A 19961-nucleotide genomic window follows, 5' to 3' on the forward strand; every position below is an offset into this window, starting at 1 on the left:
TTATCGGCCCGTTTCTTGTCCCGATCAGCTACATCCGCCGGGGGGAGAGCCACTGGTGGATGAAAGGCTCCACTCCGCCGCAGATAGCCGAGATCATCATCAAGCTGGTCAAAGACATGGCAGCGGTGAGTCCTCCTGACCTGCAGGGCAACGGGTTCCACACAGGAGCTGGTGAATTGTAGTGTGTTATAGCGAGTGTGTTGTTTGAAGCGGTGTGTATTTGCTTCTTTTTTAGATGTAGCTGTGTGAGGCCTTGAGGTTTTTTTCTGATTCTCAGACAAGGCCAAAAGTCAAATTTTAGATCGCATGTAGGTGAGCCGGGAATCAACTGGAAACAATACAAGCTAGTTTTTATTTCAGGATCCGTACAATCCTGGAAAACCTGGAAAAGTCCTTGAATTTTAAAATGTTGATTTCTAGGCCTGGAAAAGTCCTTGAAAAAAATATATCCCAAAAGTTTTGGAAAAGTCATGAACATTTTTGTAATATTCATATGTTCATTTACACAGCTTGATTAAAAGAATAAAAATGTATATACATATTTATTATGATGTCATTAATATACTCGTGTATACACCCAGATGTCACATCATGTTTTGTCGTGGAAATTTGGTTTAAAGTCCTGGAAATCCATCGGTCACCATGTGTGTGAACCCTGTATTGATTTTGAGGTTTTCAAAAGCTTTGAGCGCCACAAGCCGAGTGTGGAGCCTTTATATTGGACAGAAGACGGACACCTCTACGAGCTAGGACCCCGAACTGTCTAGCTTTCCGAAAATTGCCGAATATGATACAGAACCACTTTGGCAATCTTTGTCTTGCGTGTAATCTTCTATGTGCTGCACTGCGCTTGCTGTTTCTAGGGCCACCTTTCAGACGGTTGGTCCAGAGTCACCAAAAACGCGATAGCTGAGACCATCATAGCGCTGACCAAAATGGAGGAGGAGCATCGTTCTCCCGTACGCTGCATCGCCACCACGAGGGTACGTAGGTCACCTTGCGGCTCAGCACACGTGTATGACCACCGGGGTATCGGCTGACCACGTATATGACCACCGGGGTATCGGCTGACCACGTGTTCTCTCACGTCTCGCAGCTGTGGCTGGCCTTGGCGTCGCTGTGCGTGCTGGACCAGGACCACGTGGACCGGCTGTCCTCCGGCCGCTGGATGGGCAAAGACGGGCAGCAGAAGCAGATGGTGAGGACCGTTTTTAAAAGGCCGGGAGCTACACGGTTAAAAATGACCGACTGATGATTTAAAAATGATAACGAGTTGATGTGCCCCTCCTCTCGTCCGCAGCCCATGTGTGACAATCACGACGACGGCGAGACGTCGGCCATCATCCTATGTAACGCGTGCGGCAACCTCTGCACCGACTGCGACCGCTTCCTCCACCTGCACCGACGCACGCGCTCTCACCAGAGACAGGTGAGTGTCGGCCAATCAGGAGTCTCCCGCCGGGGATGACGTGAATGTCGTGATGGAGGGAGCGTGTGGTTCAATCGGGCCTCCGTGGCTGCTTTCAGGTGTTCAAAGAGGAAGAGGAGGCCATAAAGGTCGATCTCCATGAAGGCTGCGGGAGGACGAAGCTCTTCTGGCTCATGGCGCTGGCCGACTCGAAGACCATGAAGGCTATGGTGGAGTTCAGAGAGCACACAGGTACCAGAGCATGTTGTGGGTATGAGTATATGCGTTGCGGAAAATGTGTTATTTCCAAGAAAACATACTTTTATTAACGGTAAAGTAAACCTTTGTTCTGCAGGTAAACCGGCCTCCAGCAGCTCTGATTTCTGCAGGTTCTGCGGGACGAGGAACGGCACCGAGCTGTCGGCAGTGGGGAGCGTCTGCTCCGACCCAGACTGCCAGGTACTGAACACCAGCTGTTAACGAGACCACTGGAACCACCTGGTCACACACATTTATATATTATAATTTTATATGTGTATATATTTATATGTATAACTATATATATTTATATATGAATATATATTATATATTTATATATATATTGATATCTATTTATATATATATATAAATAGATATATTGATATCTATGTATATATATATTTATATATTATAACAAATGCACACGCAAAACAATAAAAGCAATAAACTGTAATTTTAATCCATCCATTCTATAAAAAAGGGTGCTTTTCTGTTGGTTCCTTACTGTACATATACATAACTAACTATGACAATATTTTATCAAAATAGAGATACCCCGTACCTAACACAACACACGGATCCCAAACCAAAGGACTTTGATAAGTGTCTTTCTTCCCGAGAGGATTTTGAGTGGAAACATTGTCGTTGAATATTCATTGTATATGAATACTTGAGGAGATGAGTATGGATTCAAGCATCGCCCGAACTAAGTGTCCATTGAAGTTTAATAATGGATGAGGCGTCGACCGGCCGCTTCAGACACATATTAAGCAACGTAGAGTTCCCCGTGTGCAGTAGAAGTGCTCACCACACGGCCTCTCCCTCAGGAGTACGCCAAACTGGCCTGCAGCAAGAGCCACGCCTGTGGCCACCCCTGTGGGGGGGTGAAGAACGAGGAGGCCTGCCTCCCGTGTCTGCACGGCTGCGACAAGAACTCCGGCTGCCTGAAGCAGGACGCCGACGACATGTGCATGATCTGCTTCACGGAGGCCCTGTCCGCTGCTCCTGCCGTCCAGGTGTGTGTGTGTGTGTGTGTGTGTCTCAAATGAGTGTTACTAGTTTGTATCTCCCTCTCGCCTGACCCCTGCGCTCTGCTCTCAGCTGGACTGCACTCACGTGTTCCACCTCCAGTGCACTCGCCACGTCCTCGACAACCGCTGGCTCGGGCCCCGCATCACGTTCGGGTTCATGCTGTGTCCCATCTGCAAGGTGAGGGGTCGGAAGAGATGCCTCCACCACGCCGCCAGGTGGATACGCAAACAGCAAACTCAACAGAACCACTTGGCTGGTTTCTCTCTTTCTTTCTGCGCCTCCCAGAACAAAATCAACCACTTGGTGATCAAGGACTTGCTGGACCCCATCAAGGAGCTGTGCGAGGACGTGAGGCGGAAGGCTCTGATGAGGCTGGAGTACGAGGGTCTACATAAGAGCGAGGCGATAACCATGCCGGGAGCGCGCTTCCACAACGACCCCGCAGGCTTTGCCATGAACAGATATGCATACTATGTCTGCTACAAGTGCAAGAAGGTACGACACAAGTCTTCTTTTTTTTTTAAACTTTTTGATATTGTTCAGGGTTTGTTGATTAACAGTTGCTCTTTTATATGCCAGGCCTATTTTGGGGGAGAGGCTCGCTGCGATGCGGATGCCGGACAGGGAGACGACTACGACCCCAGTGAGCTCATCTGTGGCGCGTGCTCCGACGTGTCCAGGGCTCAGGTGAAGACGTGACGCCTGGCTTTACTGGAGCTCATAGAAAAGAAGCAGCGTTGCTTCTTTTTTCCAGACATTTTGGGAAATATATTTATTCTCTTTCTTGCCGAGAGTTAAAGGAAAGTTTCATGCAACATTGGAATCAGCAGGCGATTAGCTTAGCTTAGCACAAAGACTGGAAGCGAAGGGAAACGGCTAGCATGGCTGAGTGTGACAGAATCTACTGAAACTCGCTAATTCAGATGTTACATCCAGAACAAAAAGCTTGTGTTTTTACAGGGTTTTACCACCTCGAGTATTGCCATCACTGTCAGGTTGTCATAAAACTGAGATCAATATTTTCCAAAATATGTGACTGTCTCTTTAAAAGTGATGTTAAGATGCTTTTTCTTCTTGCTGACTCGTCACCAGATGTGCTCCAAGCACGGCACAGACTTCCTGGAGTACAAGTGCCGGTACTGCTGCTCGGTGGCCGTGTTCTTCTGCTTCGGCACCACGCACTTCTGCAACGCCTGCCACGACGACTTCCAGAGGATGACCAGCGTCCCCAAGGAGGAGCTTCCTCATTGTCCTGCAGGTGCCCAACAGTTCACACTCTTCTGGAGAATGTTATACTAATAATTTAGACTTCTATAGCGCTTTTCTAGGTACACAAAGACGCTTGAGAATGTTGAACTAGTGAGACTAACGGCAAATACCAGACATAAATAACTATAAAGCTGCGTTCACACCAAAAGCGTTCCGGATATTAGCGACGCTTTACTCGCCGTGAGTTTACTCGCTTGACCATTTGAGGCTTTTTGTGTCACTCACTTCATTTGTGCCTTAGAGGGGGCGGGGCTTATCTTTGTGGCTTGTCTCCTGTTATCCATTTCCTTCGTCCACCACGGAAGAACTAACCACTAGTTCTGCTTCATACTTGTTGACGACATCCCACAAACGTCGGAACATCTAACGCCCTCGTGTTTGGGTGCATAACATTAATATTATATATATATGAAAATATTGTAATTTTAGGCGAATGAAGCGAAATTTTTGCGGCGCTCAATTTGCGTCAAATTGCGCCCGGCGAAAATGTGCGTCTATCGCAACCACTGATGTCTGTACGTATACTTTGCATGAGGGACCTACTCGCCCATAAGAAAGCCCTTGTCCCTCTCTATCACAGGTCCCAAAGGGAAGCAGTTGGAGAGTACTGAGTGCCCGCTGCATGTGGTTCACCCGCCGACGGGGGAGGAGTTTGCGCTGGGCTGCGGGGTGTGCAGAAACGCCCACACCTTCTAAACGACACAAGACTTCTACTGAAAACCAGTTTGTCCACTGTGATTTCTGGCTGCTGCTGAGGTTCGGCCACGAAGCTCGGCTCTTGTCTCCTGGACGCCGGACCGGGTTTCTGCCCTCCGCTGAGAGTCCTGGGGTCCGCTCCTCTACCAACATCAGTACGCGGGCTCTGCTACAAACACGAGCTGTGGCTCCTTTGGACTCAGTGACCGGAATGGCGGGAAAAGAACAATAGAATTTTTTTTAAAGCAGAAAAAAAAGAAAATCTCTCGTGACGTGTTTGCATGCGGCCGGTGTACTCCCTCGGCTTCTATAGACGTCGCGCACCTCCTGATCCCTGAAGTGTAACTATACAAGATTGCAAATTTAATTTGAAATGAGTTTGCTTTAAAAGGCGACCGTGGATCAGCGTGGATATAAAAAAAAGAAAAAGGAACATGCCGTATTTCCAGCTTCCTTAACTATAAATTTAAAATATTGTTGTATGTAAACTTTTTCGTAATCTTGCACAGTATTCTCCACTGTCAAGTGCATCATGGGTTGACGGACAAAAAAAAAGAAAAAAAGAAGGTGGATGAGACTGTTAAGAATAATTATGTTTGGGAGGAAAATAGTGTACGATTTATCTAATCTTGTATATAATGATACTATTCAAAATAGCTGTATTCCGAAGTTGCTACTCTTCACTTCAGTTTTGTTTGATATTCTGGGTTATGTTTTGAGCCAGAAGTTTTATTGAAGTGCAATACTGGGTGTGCCTCCTATTTTGCAGCTGTTTAAACTATGGAATGTATGTCAATAAAGCCACTGTACATTTTTATACAGTAGAAAGTCGTAATTCCCCCTCTTCTAAATGTCGGATCTCTTTTGTTGCGTGGAAAGGAGGAGGAGGCGGAGCCTGGCGCCTGCAGTGAATGATGGTGGACGCAAATCCTATTTTCAGCTCTGTCGAAAAAAAGAAAAGAAACAACCAAAATCCAACTAATACAAAAACAAACTAAAGACCTCACAGTGAGACTGATTACAGCTGATTAATTTGAGGGGCCAGTCTTTACACCAAATACAATTGTGCACCTGTAATGCTTTTCCCTAGTAACAGGCAGGGGGTGGGGGGGCAGGGGAACAGAGTGTGGAAAAGGAAAAAAAAAGCTGCTGTTATATAAAAAAGCTTAATACTTGTGAATCTGCTCTGTAATATCTGTGGTGGATGGAGTCGAATGGTAATAAACCAGGTTCTCTGTTTCGCAAAGTATACACTGTGTCGTTAATGAGTGGAGACCTCTGATGCATTTCTATGGTAGACTTCATTCCTGTCATTACTTAATTGAAAATGCATAAACTCTCACTTAGCAGAGACTAGTAAAGAACAGATGTGTTACTCTGACGTTTATCTCCTGGTGCCAACCAGCAAAACTAAATTAGAACGTCAAAATAAAGCTCACTGAAGGCCTGCAATACCTGTAAGGGCTCCATGACCTGCCAGTTGGGAGTGTAAACATCCAGAGGGATTCAAAATAATTAACTATTTTGTTTTGTGTTACTAAAGTTCATATCAGTTGCAAGGGCAACATGCTTTTCCTTTGACGGAAGGAAGGTTATATGATGACATTGTAACTGATTAAAGCAATTCCAATTAAGTTTACTTTTTAATAATTGTATATCTTTTACTAGAATGAACACATCCCAAGGAATTTTATTTTATAAATATTTTGTAGTTGTAAGCATGAAGCGAAACTGCAAACATTTGCATTCATGAGTAGATTTGTATTGCTCCATTCACAAATGTGAATTTTGTACAACAAGGACAACATAATTAATCAGATGGAGAATATATCAAGCAATAATTAATATGTAACATATTCAATGGTTTCTTTCTATGTGTATTTAATGTTATTAGATACAATCTGAGACATGCTTTCCATTTATATCAGTGGTCAGAAACAAGTAATTACATTATAAAATCTTGTTTTGTAAACCCTTAAACATTTGTTTGTGTGTTGATGTGAATGTCATGTTTGAAAAAATAAGACGTGATTATATTTTCTGTGTGAGTCATCATCCGAAATCAGACGATCTTTACCTACATCCATTTTGCATTGTATTTCCCACAATGCACCGCTGCTGTCACAACAACAACTCTTCGCCATTTCAGTGTCAGGGGGGCCGAATCTCCCGCGAAAGAATCGGGTCAACGGAGCGCAGGTGCCCGAGTCTGTCCGTCTCTGGGTTGACAACAACTCCTCCCGTCTCTCTGCCGTCGACCGATGCAGGTCAGCGGGTCCGTGCGGAGGAGCTCCTCCAGCGTCGGCCCGGGCTGAAGTGTCAACTGGCGGATTGACCTGCTAACGGCTAGCGAGTGAGCTAGCGGATTGTAAACAAGGTACCTGGCTGGTGGTGTGGCGAACTACCCGCGAAAGGTGCCGCGTGGCATTCTGTGTATAATGGTTTTAGTTGTATAAGTATAATTTGGAGGCAGATGTCTACGAGTTTCCGTAAATATATCGCTGCACATACATGTGACTGATATTAAAATGCGCTAGCTTTAACTGTGCTTGAAGTGACGCTGTCACTGCGCTGCTTATTGAGTTGTCTCTGCGTGTGATACATAAACGTGACTTGCTTAGACGTAGTATTTCTTAACGGATAGCTTTAATCCGGATTCGTTGCTTCTGAAATTACGTAACGCCAGTCAGAAGTTACCCGTGTTAATGTAACAGTCGGGTCTGTATTAACTGGGGACGTTTCAGCCGAACGCGTCCGTTGTTGTCTTGGTTACGACGGCCGTTCTTATAGCTGTCCTCGTGAATGCCGCTTGGTTTAATTGTGTAATACGGTGTTTAAATTGAATACCGTATTACACACATTTTAAATTATATATTAGGATGTATATATGATCATATATACATCCTAATATATAATTTAAATATTAAACAATGCGGCATTCACGAGGGTAGCTATACGTGTTCTCTTCCTATTTTCAACAACGGACGCGATCGGTTCACAGTCGCCAGTTAACACGGTCGCTTCTTAAACCGTAACACCGGGGAACGCCGTTGTGTAATATAGCGGTATTTTCTATTGAGAGAATATACACCTTTTAACTTGTTGCCGCCCAGGGGGCTGTGGGTGTTTACGTGTTAACAACTTAGGTATAATAACAACATATAATTATGTTTCTCAGCAAAGTAAATGACACATGATATATATATATATATATAGTAAGCAGTTTTCAAATGTTATAAACAAACTCACACAATGCTTAAATAATAATAAAACATTTTTTAATTAATAACTTTCTAATTTTTCTAATTTGCATGTTTTGAACCTCATAAGTAATATAAATATGAGATATATAGTCTGGTACATGAGGCGCCCAATGTGCCCATTTTGAAGACCTCACCTGCATGTCTTCACGAACAAGACCGTTGTTTTTATAACTTTGTTCTGCTTCACTTTTTCAAAGTCAGACTTAGAAGAGATACTGTTAATATGTTGTGCTATTATTTTAAGGAAGTACAAACATTTCCAGCTGCATCATTCCAAAGAGATCATAATAATAATAAGTGCTTTTTACAAGGCGAAGCTGACACTTTCAAATGTATGCTCTATGCCGTCTTCATTTAATCTGGACCAGTAACATAGGCTGATAACATTTCCACTTCTGAAGTATTTCTCACAAGTATTTCCTTTTTATTATAACTTCAATTATTCAAATTGCTCTTGAAGTAGAGGAGATGCACTGTTTCGTATGAGGTATGCAAACTGTCGCAATTTTATGTGAAAAATGGCTTTGTTGTCAAAAAGTTCAAATGGACATACTCTGAACCAAACGGGGATAAACGCATACAAGAAAAAAATACATTAAATCAAGAATAATAACATCAACTGTTCTAGGAAGTGTTCTAATAGCGTTACACTTGGTGCAGCAGGGAAATACATCAAGATATATAGCAGACGTACAATAAAATGTACTAATGTGTACATCTATGAAAGTTGGGTCGTTGCGTACACAGTGAGGACCAGGAACAAAGGGACGTTTGTGAAGTGACGTCCGATGTTCGTCCGCACCTGGCAGGTGGACAGCAGCGCCGAGTCGGCGGAAGCGGCGTGCGACATCCTCTCCCAGCTGGTGAACTGCTCCCTGAAGACCTTGGGGCTCATTTCTACAGCCAGGCCCAGTTTCATGGAGGTTCCTAAGGTACGCTGAGCAGGAGGGGAAGGGGACGGACTCATCAATTATTGAGGCTGAAAAGCAGCAGCGTCTGTATCACGCATGGACGAGGAGGATGCCATTACTCTGAAGGGCACTGTGATAAGTTTGTTTTATAAATTATTAGCGTCGTGACTCGTGGCATTATTATCCTCATTGGAATTTAAAACATCCACACACACACACACACAGTCTACAAGGCAGGTGCCGTTAATTATGCGACCGATAATGTTTAATGTATTATTGACAACCATACATGTTATTATTATTGAATCTGAGCCACTGCATGTGTGTTTCTGTGGGACTGACCATAAATGAAATGAATATATGGGTCACCATCAATCCAAATATAGTCGATTCAAATCTGCCCACCAACCAACCGGCCGTCTCAGTGGTCTCTTCTAAAAAAAGAAGACGAGCGTATATATTATAACTCATTCTCTCTTCTGTTTCTCTCCCTTCAGTCTCACTTCATCTCAGCCCTCACCGTGGTGTTCGTCAACTCCAAGTCGCTGTCTTCGCTGGAGATCGACGACACGCCGGTGGACGACCCGTCCCTGAAGGTGCTGGTGGCCAACAACAGGGACACCCTGAAGCTGCTGAAGATGAGCAGCTGCCCGCACGTCACCCCGGCAGGTACTCTGGGGGAGGAGCCTCCCGGTGGCCGAAAGGAAGCGGACACTGTAGTGTTTTTCTCTTTTTTTTTCCTTTTCCAAACCGTGTCTATGTTGCACTTTCATGACACGGAGTTGAGAGCCTGTCCTCGTCCTGCGAGGTCACGCTGTGGACGAGCACACCGCGTCCTCGTTTCTTCCTCCTTTTTCTGGAACCACTTTAATTGCTTAGCCGTGATCACGAATGCCGATTCAGCTCCAACTCGTCCGGCAAATATAGTGAACATCTGTACGCATACCTGGAAAAGTCATGGGCATTTTAAAAAATTGTTAATTCCAGACCTGGAAAAGGCCTGGAATAAAAATTAAATTTCCAAAAGATTTGAAAATGTCATGGAAGATTCCTATCATACTTCCTACACTAAACTGGGTCCTGGAAAAGGCCCAAACACCTCCTAGTTGGAAGGAGGCCATTATTTCTGCCATTCCAAAGGAAGGCAAGGATAAAACGGAGTGTGCGTCTTACAGACCAATATCTGTTTTAAATGTAGATTATAAGATGTTCACTTCTATTATGGCCAGAAGACTTGAAAAGTTTATGACTAAATTGATCCACAACGATCAGACAGGTTTCATACACCAACGTCAAACACAAGACAATATACGAAGGACGTTACATATTATTAATCATATAGCAAAAAACAAATTGGAAGCAATAGTAATTAGTATAGATGCTGAGAAGGCATTTGACTCCGTCAATTGGGATTTTCTTTACAGAACTCTTCATAGATTTGGTTTTCATGCCAGGATTATTAAAACCTTACAATCATTATACAATACTCCTACTGCAAGGGTCAAGGTCAATGGTTATTTATCAAATAGGTTTACCCTGGAAAGGGGTACAAGACAGGGCTGCGCATGGTCACCAATATTATTTGCACTTTTCCTTGAACCACTAGCCCAATATTTAAGACAAAACAGAGAAATAAGAGGCATTCAACTGGCAGAAAGAGAGCATAAGCTAGCTTGCTACGCAGATGATGTACTAGTTTATCTTAGCCAGCCAACACACTCTTTGCCCCAGCTGATGCTGGCACTTGAGAAATATGGGCAATTATCAGGATATAAGGTCAATGTGGGTAAAACCCAAGTACTATCGTATAACTATAATCCAACATCAGAAATGGAAAGCAAATACCCATGGTCATGGCAAGCAAAATCCCTTAAGTACCTAGGCATAAATATTCCAAAAGATCTGTCAAAACTATCAGAATATAACTACTCACCTATAAACAAAAAAATCAAAGAAGATATCACAAGATGGAACCTCGTACCATTCTTTAGTTTCAGCTCAAGAATACAATCTATTAAAATGAACATATTACCCAGATTGTTATATCTATTTCAAACCCTACCAATAGAAGTTTCTCAGGGCCAGCTTAATGAATGGGACAAAATGTTGTCGAGATATGTGTGGCAAGGCAAGAGACCAAGGGTTCGCCTTAAAACACTGCAGTTAGTAAAGGAGAAGGGAGGATGGGGTCTGCCATCCCTCAAGGAATACTACTATGCCGCCCAGACAAGAGCTATAATATGCTGGTGCAATCCTTCATATGATGCACAGTGGAAAGACATTGAAGAAAAATATTTCCCATTCCAATACAAGCAATCATAGCTGACTCTAAAATGCAACACTACATAAACAGTTCTGATAATCCATGGGTCAAATTGACCCTTAAAGTGTGGAAGAATATCATTAGAGAATACAAACTTGAAGGAGATCTACTGTGCCTTAAATGGTGTGGATATGACTCAGACTTCACACCAAATAAAATGGACACCAGATTCAAAAAATGGAGAGCTAATGGAATAACAGCTTTATGCAATATTATGAAGGGAAACAAACTGCTTAGTTTTGAAATGATTAAAGAAAATTATCTTTTAGAGAAACAGGACTTCTTTAGATACCTACAGTTGCAGCATTTTGTCAATGAAAATGTTAAAAAGGTAACAGAGGTAAACTCCAGTCTCATAGAACTGTTTAAAAGAGCATACAAGTCAAATTGCAATAAAGGGGCAATATCAGCCATATATAAATGCTTTCTAGAGCTTAAAACTCATTCAACAGCATACATTAAAGTAAAATGGGAAAAGGAATCTGGGATAGATATTTCTGAGGAAGAATGGACATTAATATGGGGGTATCAATGGAAATGTACCAGTTCAATGAGCTGGTGAGAGTTTAACTGGAAAATTGTATAAGATACTTCATTACACCATCTCAGACATCTCATTATAGCGATAACATTCCTGTTTGCTGGAGAAAGTGTGGACACCAAAGCGCAAACCACTACCACATCTTCTGGGACTGTCCCATCATTAAAACTTTTGGAAGGCGGTACACAATGCTTTACAGGACATCTTTCACGAGGACATCCCTTTGGACTTTAAGATTCTGTACCTTGAAATATACCTCAAAGCTGGCCGAAGGGACAGACTCTTGATAAATGCAATGCTGGTGGCCAGTAAAAAGTCTATTACCAGAAAATGGTTATTACCAGAGTGTCCAACAATCACATCATGGAGAGACATTGTGACAGAGATCTACAGAATGGAGCAGATGACAGCCCATGTTAACCAAAGAACGGAAACATTTCTTAAGCACTGGCAAAAGTGGTGCAACTATGTCACAGATAAATGGCCTGACTGTATTTCTTTACTCTATAGAAAATGATTTCTCCCTGCTTTATTGTATAGTTTTGTTACTATGGTATTGTTTTTGTTTCTTTATTTGCATGTGTTTATTTTTTTTGTTTTTTACATCTCTTTATACAAAGAATCTGAAAAATGTCAATATGTGTATGTGAGATTCTGAACACTAATAAAATATAAATGTAAAAAAAAAAAAAAAAATGTCATGGAAATGTGTTTGATTAAAAGAATAAACATTTCTATAAATATTTATTCTTTTAACCAAACTATTGTCCTTCATTCATTTGTCATTAAGGTTTATACTCGTGTATACACGGAAATTTCACAAAATGTTTGGTCATGGAAAAGACCTGAGAATCCATTGGTCAACATGTGAATGAACCCCCCCCCCCCCCCCCCAGGCATCCTGTGTGTGGCAGACCAGTGCCACGGCCTGAGGGAGCTGGCTCTGAACTACCACCTCCTGAGCGACGACCTCCTGCTGGCCCTCTCCTCGGAGAAGCACGTGCACCTCGAACATTTGCGCGTCCAGGTGGTGAGGGAGAACCCCGGCCGGCACTTCCACGCCATCAAGAAGAGCAGCTGGGACGCCGTGGTGCGCCACTCGCCCGAATTCAACCTGGTCATGTACTTCTTCCTCTACGAGGACGAGTTCGTCCCGTTCTTCAGCGAGGAGGTGCCGGTCACGGAGCTCTACTTCGGCCTCTCCGTCAGCAAGGAGGTGCTGGGTCGCGTCGGCCTCCACTGCCCCCGCCTGGCGGAGCTGCTGGTGTGCGCCAACAGCCCGCGGCCCCTGGACGAGGAGCTGGTCGGCATCGCCGAGCGCTGCCCCCGGCTGTCGGCCGTCGCCCTGGGCGAGTGCGAGGTCTCCTGCGGCGCCTTCGTGGAGTTCGTCAAGACGTGCGGCCGCCGGCTCTCGCAGCTGTCCATCATGGAGGAGGTGCTGATCCCAGACCACAAATACTCCCTGGATGAGACCCACTGGGAGGTCTCCAAGCACCTGGGCTGGGTGTGGTTCCCAGACATGATGCCGACCTGCTAGCGCGGAGCCGAGGAGGCGAGCTCGTGGCGTGGAACGGTCACGGCCTCCGTGTTGTGGAAAAGCGAGTTGGGACGAGGTGAAGCGACGTGATGCGTCACCTGACCGCGACGCAGTGTCATCACGCCACGCTTCATCTGCAGCGAGGCCTCCTCCACATGGTAAACAATCAGCACACAGGTGTGTGTGTGTCTTCGTTCATGTGAGGACACGTATGTGACGCAGTGCTGTGGTGTGTGTACATTTTATGAGTTGATAAAAGCAAAGTCTCCGGATGTGAATCCTCGACTTACTTTGACTCGGGCTTTAGGAAAAAGCTGAAATTAACTGGTAGAAATCTGCATAAACCTCGTTGGTCCCCCAAAGTCAAACAAAAGAAGAGATGAATTTGACAACTCGTCTTTTTATAAAACGTTGAGCCGGCCGGTCCACAGAGTTGTACAGAACCTCTGAGCCCATTCCCTCTGACCCGTGTGGACTACGACGGAGAGGCCTGCTGACCGCCGGTGCTCTCGTGCTAATGTTAGCATCTCAGCCGCATATCTGCGCACTTTGTCCATAAAGCGCATTAAAGGCGTCGTGGTGCCACCTGTCGTCCTGCTCGTCTGCTTTCATCGGGCCGTGTCAGTCGGTCTAAACGCGTTTTATTTCATTCCCTCGTGTCGGGGGTCCGCTGGCGGCGACCACGCCGGGCCTCACGTCGTTTTAGACGTTTTACTTACAATAAAAACATTGAATATTCTCTTTGTTGCATGTTTCTTTTATTATTTATCTTCCAAACACTGCAGTTGTTGTGATTAGTTTAATTAAATGCACGAGTAGACGCCATGAAATGGGAAATTATTGGGGGAAAGTAAAAAGAGAAAAAATATATACACTGTAGTAGACTTGTATCCTCTGATGGCCGGAGGTGGTCCATCTCACACATAGAAAGACATTGTACATATCTCCTACTTTGATCAATTTAGAAAACAATACAGACAAATATAAATCCTGAATAATAATCTCACCATAAGTAATATTTCATTGCCGTTTTGAACATTTGATTCAGTTTGCATGATTGTCATGTGATTCTAGATATTCAAACGTCCCGTGTTTTTTTTGAGCACTCAAAATGCACCAACAAGAGGCGGGAAGAATAAGAACAAGGAGGAGGAGGAAGAAAAGTAGAAGGACAAGAAGGAGGAGGACAAAAAGAAGAAGGCGAAGAAAAAGAAAGCGAAGAAGAAAGAGGGAAAAAAGTTAGAAGATGGCAAAGAAGAAGAAGATGAAGGCGAAGATGAAGACTGCAAGCTGAATGCAAGTCAACACTTCAACATATCAAAACTAAATATCTCTGTAAAAGTTCTGATTCTCGGGTACTTTGATCAACAACCTTTTTCCAAAATCTTCAACATGAAGACGTTTGCCGTTCTCAGAGTGAACATGTTTTTGGGCTTCTGGAGAGTCGCGTTATAGAAAAAGATTAAAAAGCGTTGAAGGCGAATGGAACCGCGGCGTCACGGCAGCGGCAGCTCCTCGTAGGAGACGTGCAGGTAGGGCGGCTTCATGGGCAGGCGCCAGTACTCAAAGTTGTAGTAGAGGTAGAAGCTCTTCTCCAGCACCACCTTCTCGTAAACCCGCAGCAGGCTGGCGGCCAGCTCGGCCGGCGACTGGTGCGGCCGGAAGGCGCCGTAGAACTCGCGGATGTCCGCGGCCACGTTCTCCAGGGCCGGCTGCCCGAAGACGGCGCTGTCGTTGCCCAGGTAGGCGGGCTCCCCGCTGTACAGGTAGATCTTGGTGTAGTTGGTCTGGGACCTGCTGGACAGTTTGGAGCCCAGCTCCGTCAGCTTCCGGTACGTGCGGTGGACGAACTGGGAGCAGTCGTAAGACTCGAACCACACGGTGGCGTTGGGGCCGCGGCCGGAGCGGACGGTCCACGTCTCGTAGTAGATGCCGGTGGCGTTGTCGTCCTGGAGCCACCGGGCCGCGGCGTTGAACTGGCTCCCTGAGCGGAGAGAGACCGACGAGCTTAGAGGCGGAGCAGGAAGTCACGAGGACAAGGAGTCACGAAACTGACGGAGCAGCAGAGAGCTCATACACCCAAAGGCGTTCGGGTTGTTCCCAGAATGCAATGGGGGGGGGCATTGGAAGGCTATGGAGAGATCATCCGCCACAACACCTGAACTGCATGTTGTGGATTTTATTTATATAATGCAAAGCATTCATTTAAATGTCTAACTTGGTACTGAAAGGTCATTCAAATATAAAAATATAGAATAACATAATCTGCGTACAAAGTATGAGGATTCTAGCGGCTGCCGGCAGGTATACCATTTTTATGTCGATAAATTCTGACATTGGCAACCATTCAATTAGAAAATAATCGGACTAATACAACACGTGTATTTTTATATTTTTCTTAATTCCAACATCTCGTGAAAAGTTAAAACCACAATGTGTTCCTCGTCCTCCCGATACCCTCGGAGCTCACTGCAGGACTCTGACCCCAGCCCGCGTGATCCTGCTAAAGATGTACGGATAAAGTAATTAGCTACAGCAGCTAAACGTCCTCAGACGGGAGTAAATAGTGCATTTCATGGGGACTATTTTCATCTGCGGATGTATACACATGTGGTGTACTGGTGAGGTTTTAAGGCGTTTGTTTGACAACAAATCAAAGAAATACTGAAAGGACGTGTCCCCAAGGGCCACCGGGTGAGTAGTTTTAGGACGTGGGATACGTGGAATTCGTTGATAATGATCAAATGTAGTTTACTTCAGGTTCCACATTAATTAAAAGATGGTATTTATATTTATATAGTATTTATATTTATATCTAAGACTACTACACATGCTATAATACAGATGTCTTTTTTTTTTAGAGTTCTTAATTTATAAATGATATGTTGTCTCAATGTTTTTTGTTGTTGTTGTTGTTGGCTGAGATGTACAGTAAAGATGACCTTGACGCTTGACTTTGAAGTGTTACCGGTGAGCTCTCCGATCTTCTCCAAGGTGCCGTTCTGTGCCCAGTGGGCGTCGTCGATGCCCTGGTAGAAGCAGGCGGCTCCCTGGTTGCACCAGGACGGCGCGCGCACCTCGGGCCGGACGTGCGGGAAGGTGCAGTTGCCCAGCTGGAACAGCTCGTACCACTCCGCCGTGAAGTTGGCGCCCGATTCCAAACTGCTGAAGCCAACGGCGTCGTGCATGATGTGCTGCGGAGCCAGCAGAGACATGTCACCGGCTCAGGCTGCACTCGCACTGCATCACTGTCTTTAAATACCGCCGTGAACACACACACTATATACACACACAGATATACACTTTAAAAAAAATATTTATATATATATAATACACAGATATATATACACATTTTTTTAAATTGTATATATATACACAGACATATATATATATATACACACATATATCTATATATATATACACACATACGTGTGATTTAGCTGACGCTTTTATCCAAAGCGACTTACAATCACGTTACATTCATACACCGTAGAGCAGCTACAGGGAGCAACTCAGGGTTTAGTGTCTTGCTCAAGGGCACATCGACTAGGGCGGGGATAGAACCACCAACCCCCTGATTGAAAGACGGACCTGCTACCCACTGACCCACAGTCGCCCATATACAGGACTGTCTCAGAAAATTAGAATATTGTGATGAAGTTCTTTATTTTCTGTAATGCAATTCAAAAAACAAAAATGTCATGCATTCTGGATTCATTACAAATCAACTGAAATATTGCAAGCCTTTTATTCTTTTAATATTGCTGATTATGGCTTACAGCTTAAGAAAACTCAAATATCCTATCTCTAAATATTAGAATATCATGAAAAAGTATACTAGTAGGGTATTAAACAAATCACTTGAATTGTCTAATTAACTCGAAACACCTGCAAGGGTTTCCTGAGCCTTGACAAACACTCAGCTGTTATAAATCTTTTTTTTTACTTGGTCTGAGGAAATATAAAAATTTTATGAGATAGGATTTTAGAGTTTTCTTAAGCTGTAAAAAATAATCAGCAATATTAAAAGAATAAAAGGCTTGCAATATTTCAGTTGATTTGTAATGAATCCAGAATGCATGACATTTGTTTTTTTAATTGCATTACAGAAAATAAAGAACTTTATCACAATATTCTAATTTTCTGAGACAGTCCTGTATATATATATTTGGTGACGGGAACTTACAGCTTTCCCCATCACGTCTCCGTACTTGAACTCCCACACGGGTGCTTGCAGCCGGTAGACGGAGATGACGTCACTGTCTCTCATGTCGGGAATCCGCCCGTCCCGGTCTCCGGTGGGGCAGAACGGGTAGAGGGCTTCACAGTAAGGGTCCGCGGGGGGGCGACGGTCGAAGCGTCTGTTGACGTGGATAATTGGTTCACTACATCACGTAATATTGCATATTGTATTCTTAATCTGAACAACTACCAACTTTATTATTGTAAAGGGGTAAAACGTATAATATTTACCTCTGAAGTGTAGTATAACGTAGCAAAAAGTGGGAACAACAAGTACAGATGACACCCAACTCTGTTTCCTCCAAACCCTCTTCCACTTTACCGCCCCCCTCCCTCTGTGCCTGTTTACAGGAAATCAAAGACTGGTTCACCTCAAACTTCCTCAAATTAAACAGCAATAAAACCGAGGTTGTCCTCATTGGCTCCAAGTCCACTCTCACCAAGCATCCCAGTTTCACCCTCACAATAGACAACTCCTCTTTGGTCTCCCCTCAGGCTAAGAGTCTGGGTGTCGTCCTCGACAGCACACCGTCTGCCTACTTCCACCTCCGAAATATCAACCGCCTCCGCCCTTCACTCACACCCAACAGCACCGCCATCCTGGTCCACTCTCTTGTCACCTCCCGCTTGGATTATTGCAATTCCCTCCTCTTTGGTCTCCCCCACAAACTCCTCCATAAGCTCCAACTGGTCCAGAACGCTGCTGCCCGCATCATCACCAAAACCCCTTCCATCTGTCACATCCCCCCTGTTCTACAACAACTCCACTGGCTTCCCATCCAACACCGCATTGACTTTAAGATCCTCCTCCATGCATTCAAGGCCATCCACAACCTCGCCCCTCCATACCCGTCTCACCTCCTCAACATCCCCACCCGGTCTCTCAGGTCTGCTTCCTCCATCAACCTGACTGTCCCCCCAGCTCGTCTGTCCACCACGGGGTCACGAGCTTTCAGCCGCTCTGCCCCTCGCCTATGGAACTCCCTCCCCCCTGACATCAGAAACATTGACTCTCATTTTATTCAAAACTCACCTCAAAACTCACCTTTTCAGGCAGGCCTATGCCTGACCTGTTCCCCTCTTGGTTGCTCTGCTGCAGACTGTTCTGCTTTTTAACTGTTCTGCTTTTTAATTGTGTCCATTTTTAAATATGTTGTACGGCGACCTTGAGTGCCTTGAAAGGCGCCTTATAAAATGAATGTATTATTATTATTGAAGTACGTTACTTTGTCTCACTGATGGAATTTAAAACGTGTTGTACAACACAACACTTTAATTGGACTTCTCACGCGCTCATTCACTTAGATACTCCACATTCCGAAGTTCTCAAAGTCATGTGAACGCACCATACGTACAATTAGGAAACTGGCCTCCCTCGAAGTAAAAGTCCACTCTCAGACCCGAATGAGGATCAATACTCGTATTTTAAGACTTGTCAGATACGTTACACGCTGTTTGGAGCTTTATCCCGACGGTCACGTGATGTGACAGAACCAGGAGAGAGGGAGGTCTCGGTACCTGTAGGGAACGGGCCACTGCTGCCGTCCATCGTGAGCGAGGTGAGCGAGGTGAGCGGGCCCCGGCAGAACCAGCAGCAGGGTCAGAACCAGCAGAGTCTGCGCGTGAGTCATGTCAGAGCCTCGCGCCGCGGCAGGAGCAGAAGAAGAAGCTCCGGGGATCCTTCCCCTCCGAGTGGACTTCCTCATCGCTGGTCACGTGGTTTTGTTGACGCTACGAAATCACATGACGGCAGTTATCCACGTGAAAGCAAAGTTCAACACAATGTGGAGAAAAAAGCTCATTGTTTTTTTTGTGTCTATTTTAAAATCAACTTTACACAATTGACTTGTGTATTTCCTGGATCACTTTTAGGGCCCCGATAACCGGAATAATGCTACACAATTATAATAAATAAACGACATACTATGTGAAGAAGAAATAGAACAATCAAATGAGAATTCTCAATAATTTAAATAAGGATACACAATCTGAATGCATATCCAAATCAAGTCTTGAGTTACTTTTTTTGAATCATTCCAACTTACAGTTGTACAGTCATGTGTGTATTTTATTCCATGTCTTTCTATTAATTATATTTGTATTGTTTTGTGAAAATTACTATTTATTATATATATATATATGTATTAATAGTTGTTGTTGTTGTTGTTATTATTATTTCGCAGTGATACTACACAGTCCATGGGCCCAGTTGTAAATATAGTCATTAAATAATTTGAAATAGAAAATATATAATAATATAAATTATATGATATAATAATATATACAATTTAAAGCCGAAACAATTTATTATATGAATTGCAATTATCAAAGGTAACTTTTCTTCTTCGTACAAATACAGTACTTTTCATTGGCATCATTTCATGTAAATCAATTTCAAGTATCTATTTCTAAATTGATTTTCTGAAATGAATTGACAATTTATTAATCAGAAAACTGATTTTAGAAAATCATTAGTCTCTG

At 44.0% G+C, this 19961-nt stretch overlaps 3 protein-coding genes across 17 annotated transcripts in view; 2 read left to right on the forward strand and 1 right to left on the reverse strand.

Moving 5' to 3' along the window:
• The window catches only part of mycbp2 (MYC binding protein 2), a 68794-nt gene extending 62882 nt beyond the window's left edge, over positions 1 to 5912 (forward strand). For all 15 annotated transcript variants that reach the window (XM_056429870.1, XM_056429919.1, XM_056429902.1 and 12 more), the window contains 12 exons: positions 29 to 125; positions 864 to 983; positions 1097 to 1198; positions 1301 to 1429; positions 1528 to 1660; positions 1764 to 1867; positions 2494 to 2682; positions 2768 to 2875; positions 2984 to 3193; positions 3278 to 3385; positions 3791 to 3956; positions 4548 to 5912. In XM_056429870.1, coding sequence (XP_056285845.1) covers positions 29 to 125; positions 864 to 983; positions 1097 to 1198; positions 1301 to 1429; positions 1528 to 1660; positions 1764 to 1867; positions 2494 to 2682; positions 2768 to 2875; positions 2984 to 3193; positions 3278 to 3385; positions 3791 to 3956; positions 4548 to 4663 — 1582 coding nt within the window. In that variant the 3' untranslated portion in view covers positions 4664 to 5912. The remainder of the gene's footprint in view (positions 1 to 28; positions 126 to 863; positions 984 to 1096; positions 1199 to 1300; positions 1430 to 1527; positions 1661 to 1763; positions 1868 to 2493; positions 2683 to 2767; positions 2876 to 2983; positions 3194 to 3277; positions 3386 to 3790; positions 3957 to 4547) is intronic.
• A 1121-nt stretch (positions 5913 to 7033) lies between these two features.
• fbxl3a (F-box and leucine-rich repeat protein 3a) lies at positions 7034 to 13977 on the forward strand. The gene is made up of 3 exons (XM_056430344.1): positions 7034 to 8858; positions 9335 to 9506; positions 12598 to 13977. The coding sequence occupies exons 1-3, from the start codon at positions 8715 to 8717 to the stop codon at positions 13236 to 13238; spliced, it is 957 nt and encodes a 318-aa protein (XP_056286319.1). The 5' UTR covers positions 7034 to 8714; the 3' UTR covers positions 13239 to 13977.
• On the reverse strand, positions 13975 to 19520 carry cln5 (CLN5 intracellular trafficking protein). Its single transcript, XM_056430334.1, has 4 exons — positions 18999 to 19520; positions 17425 to 17599; positions 16207 to 16432; positions 13975 to 15222 (listed from the first exon to the last, which is right to left on the reverse strand). Exons 1-4 carry the CDS (start codon positions 19184 to 19186, stop codon positions 14735 to 14737), a joined length of 1077 nt encoding a protein of 358 aa, XP_056286309.1. The 5' UTR covers positions 19187 to 19520; the 3' UTR covers positions 13975 to 14734.
• Between the last annotated feature and the right edge of the window lie 441 nt (positions 19521 to 19961).

This window comes from Pseudoliparis swirei, chromosome 2 (assembly GCF_029220125.1).
Source record: "Pseudoliparis swirei isolate HS2019 ecotype Mariana Trench chromosome 2, NWPU_hadal_v1, whole genome shotgun sequence".
NCBI lineage: Eukaryota > Metazoa > Chordata > Actinopteri > Perciformes > Liparidae > Pseudoliparis > Pseudoliparis swirei.

Bases quoted from the DNA above. Each gene is read 5' to 3' on its own strand.
- fbxl3a (XM_056430344.1), top strand. From the start codon at position 8,715: ATGTTCGTCCGCACCTGGCAGGTGGACAGCAGCGCCGAGTCGGCGGAA. The intron at 8,859-9,334 runs GTACGCTGAGCA...CTCTCCCTTCAG, and splicing joins GTTTCATGGAGGTTCCTAAG to TCTCACTTCATCTCAGCCCT. The intron at 9,507-12,597 runs GTACTCTGGGGG...CCCCCCCCCCAG, and splicing joins CCCGCACGTCACCCCGGCAG to GCATCCTGTGTGTGGCAGAC.
- cln5 (XM_056430334.1), bottom strand. From the start codon at position 19,186: ATGAGGAAGTCCACTCGGAGGGGAAGGATCCCCGGAGCTTCTTCTTCT. The intron at 16,433-17,424 runs GTAAGTTCCCGT...CTGGCTCCGCAG, and splicing joins GAGACGTGATGGGGAAAGCT to CACATCATGCACGACGCCGT. The intron at 15,223-16,206 runs GTAACACTTCAA...CTCTCCGCTCAG, and splicing joins GAAGATCGGAGAGCTCACCG to GGAGCCAGTTCAACGCCGCG.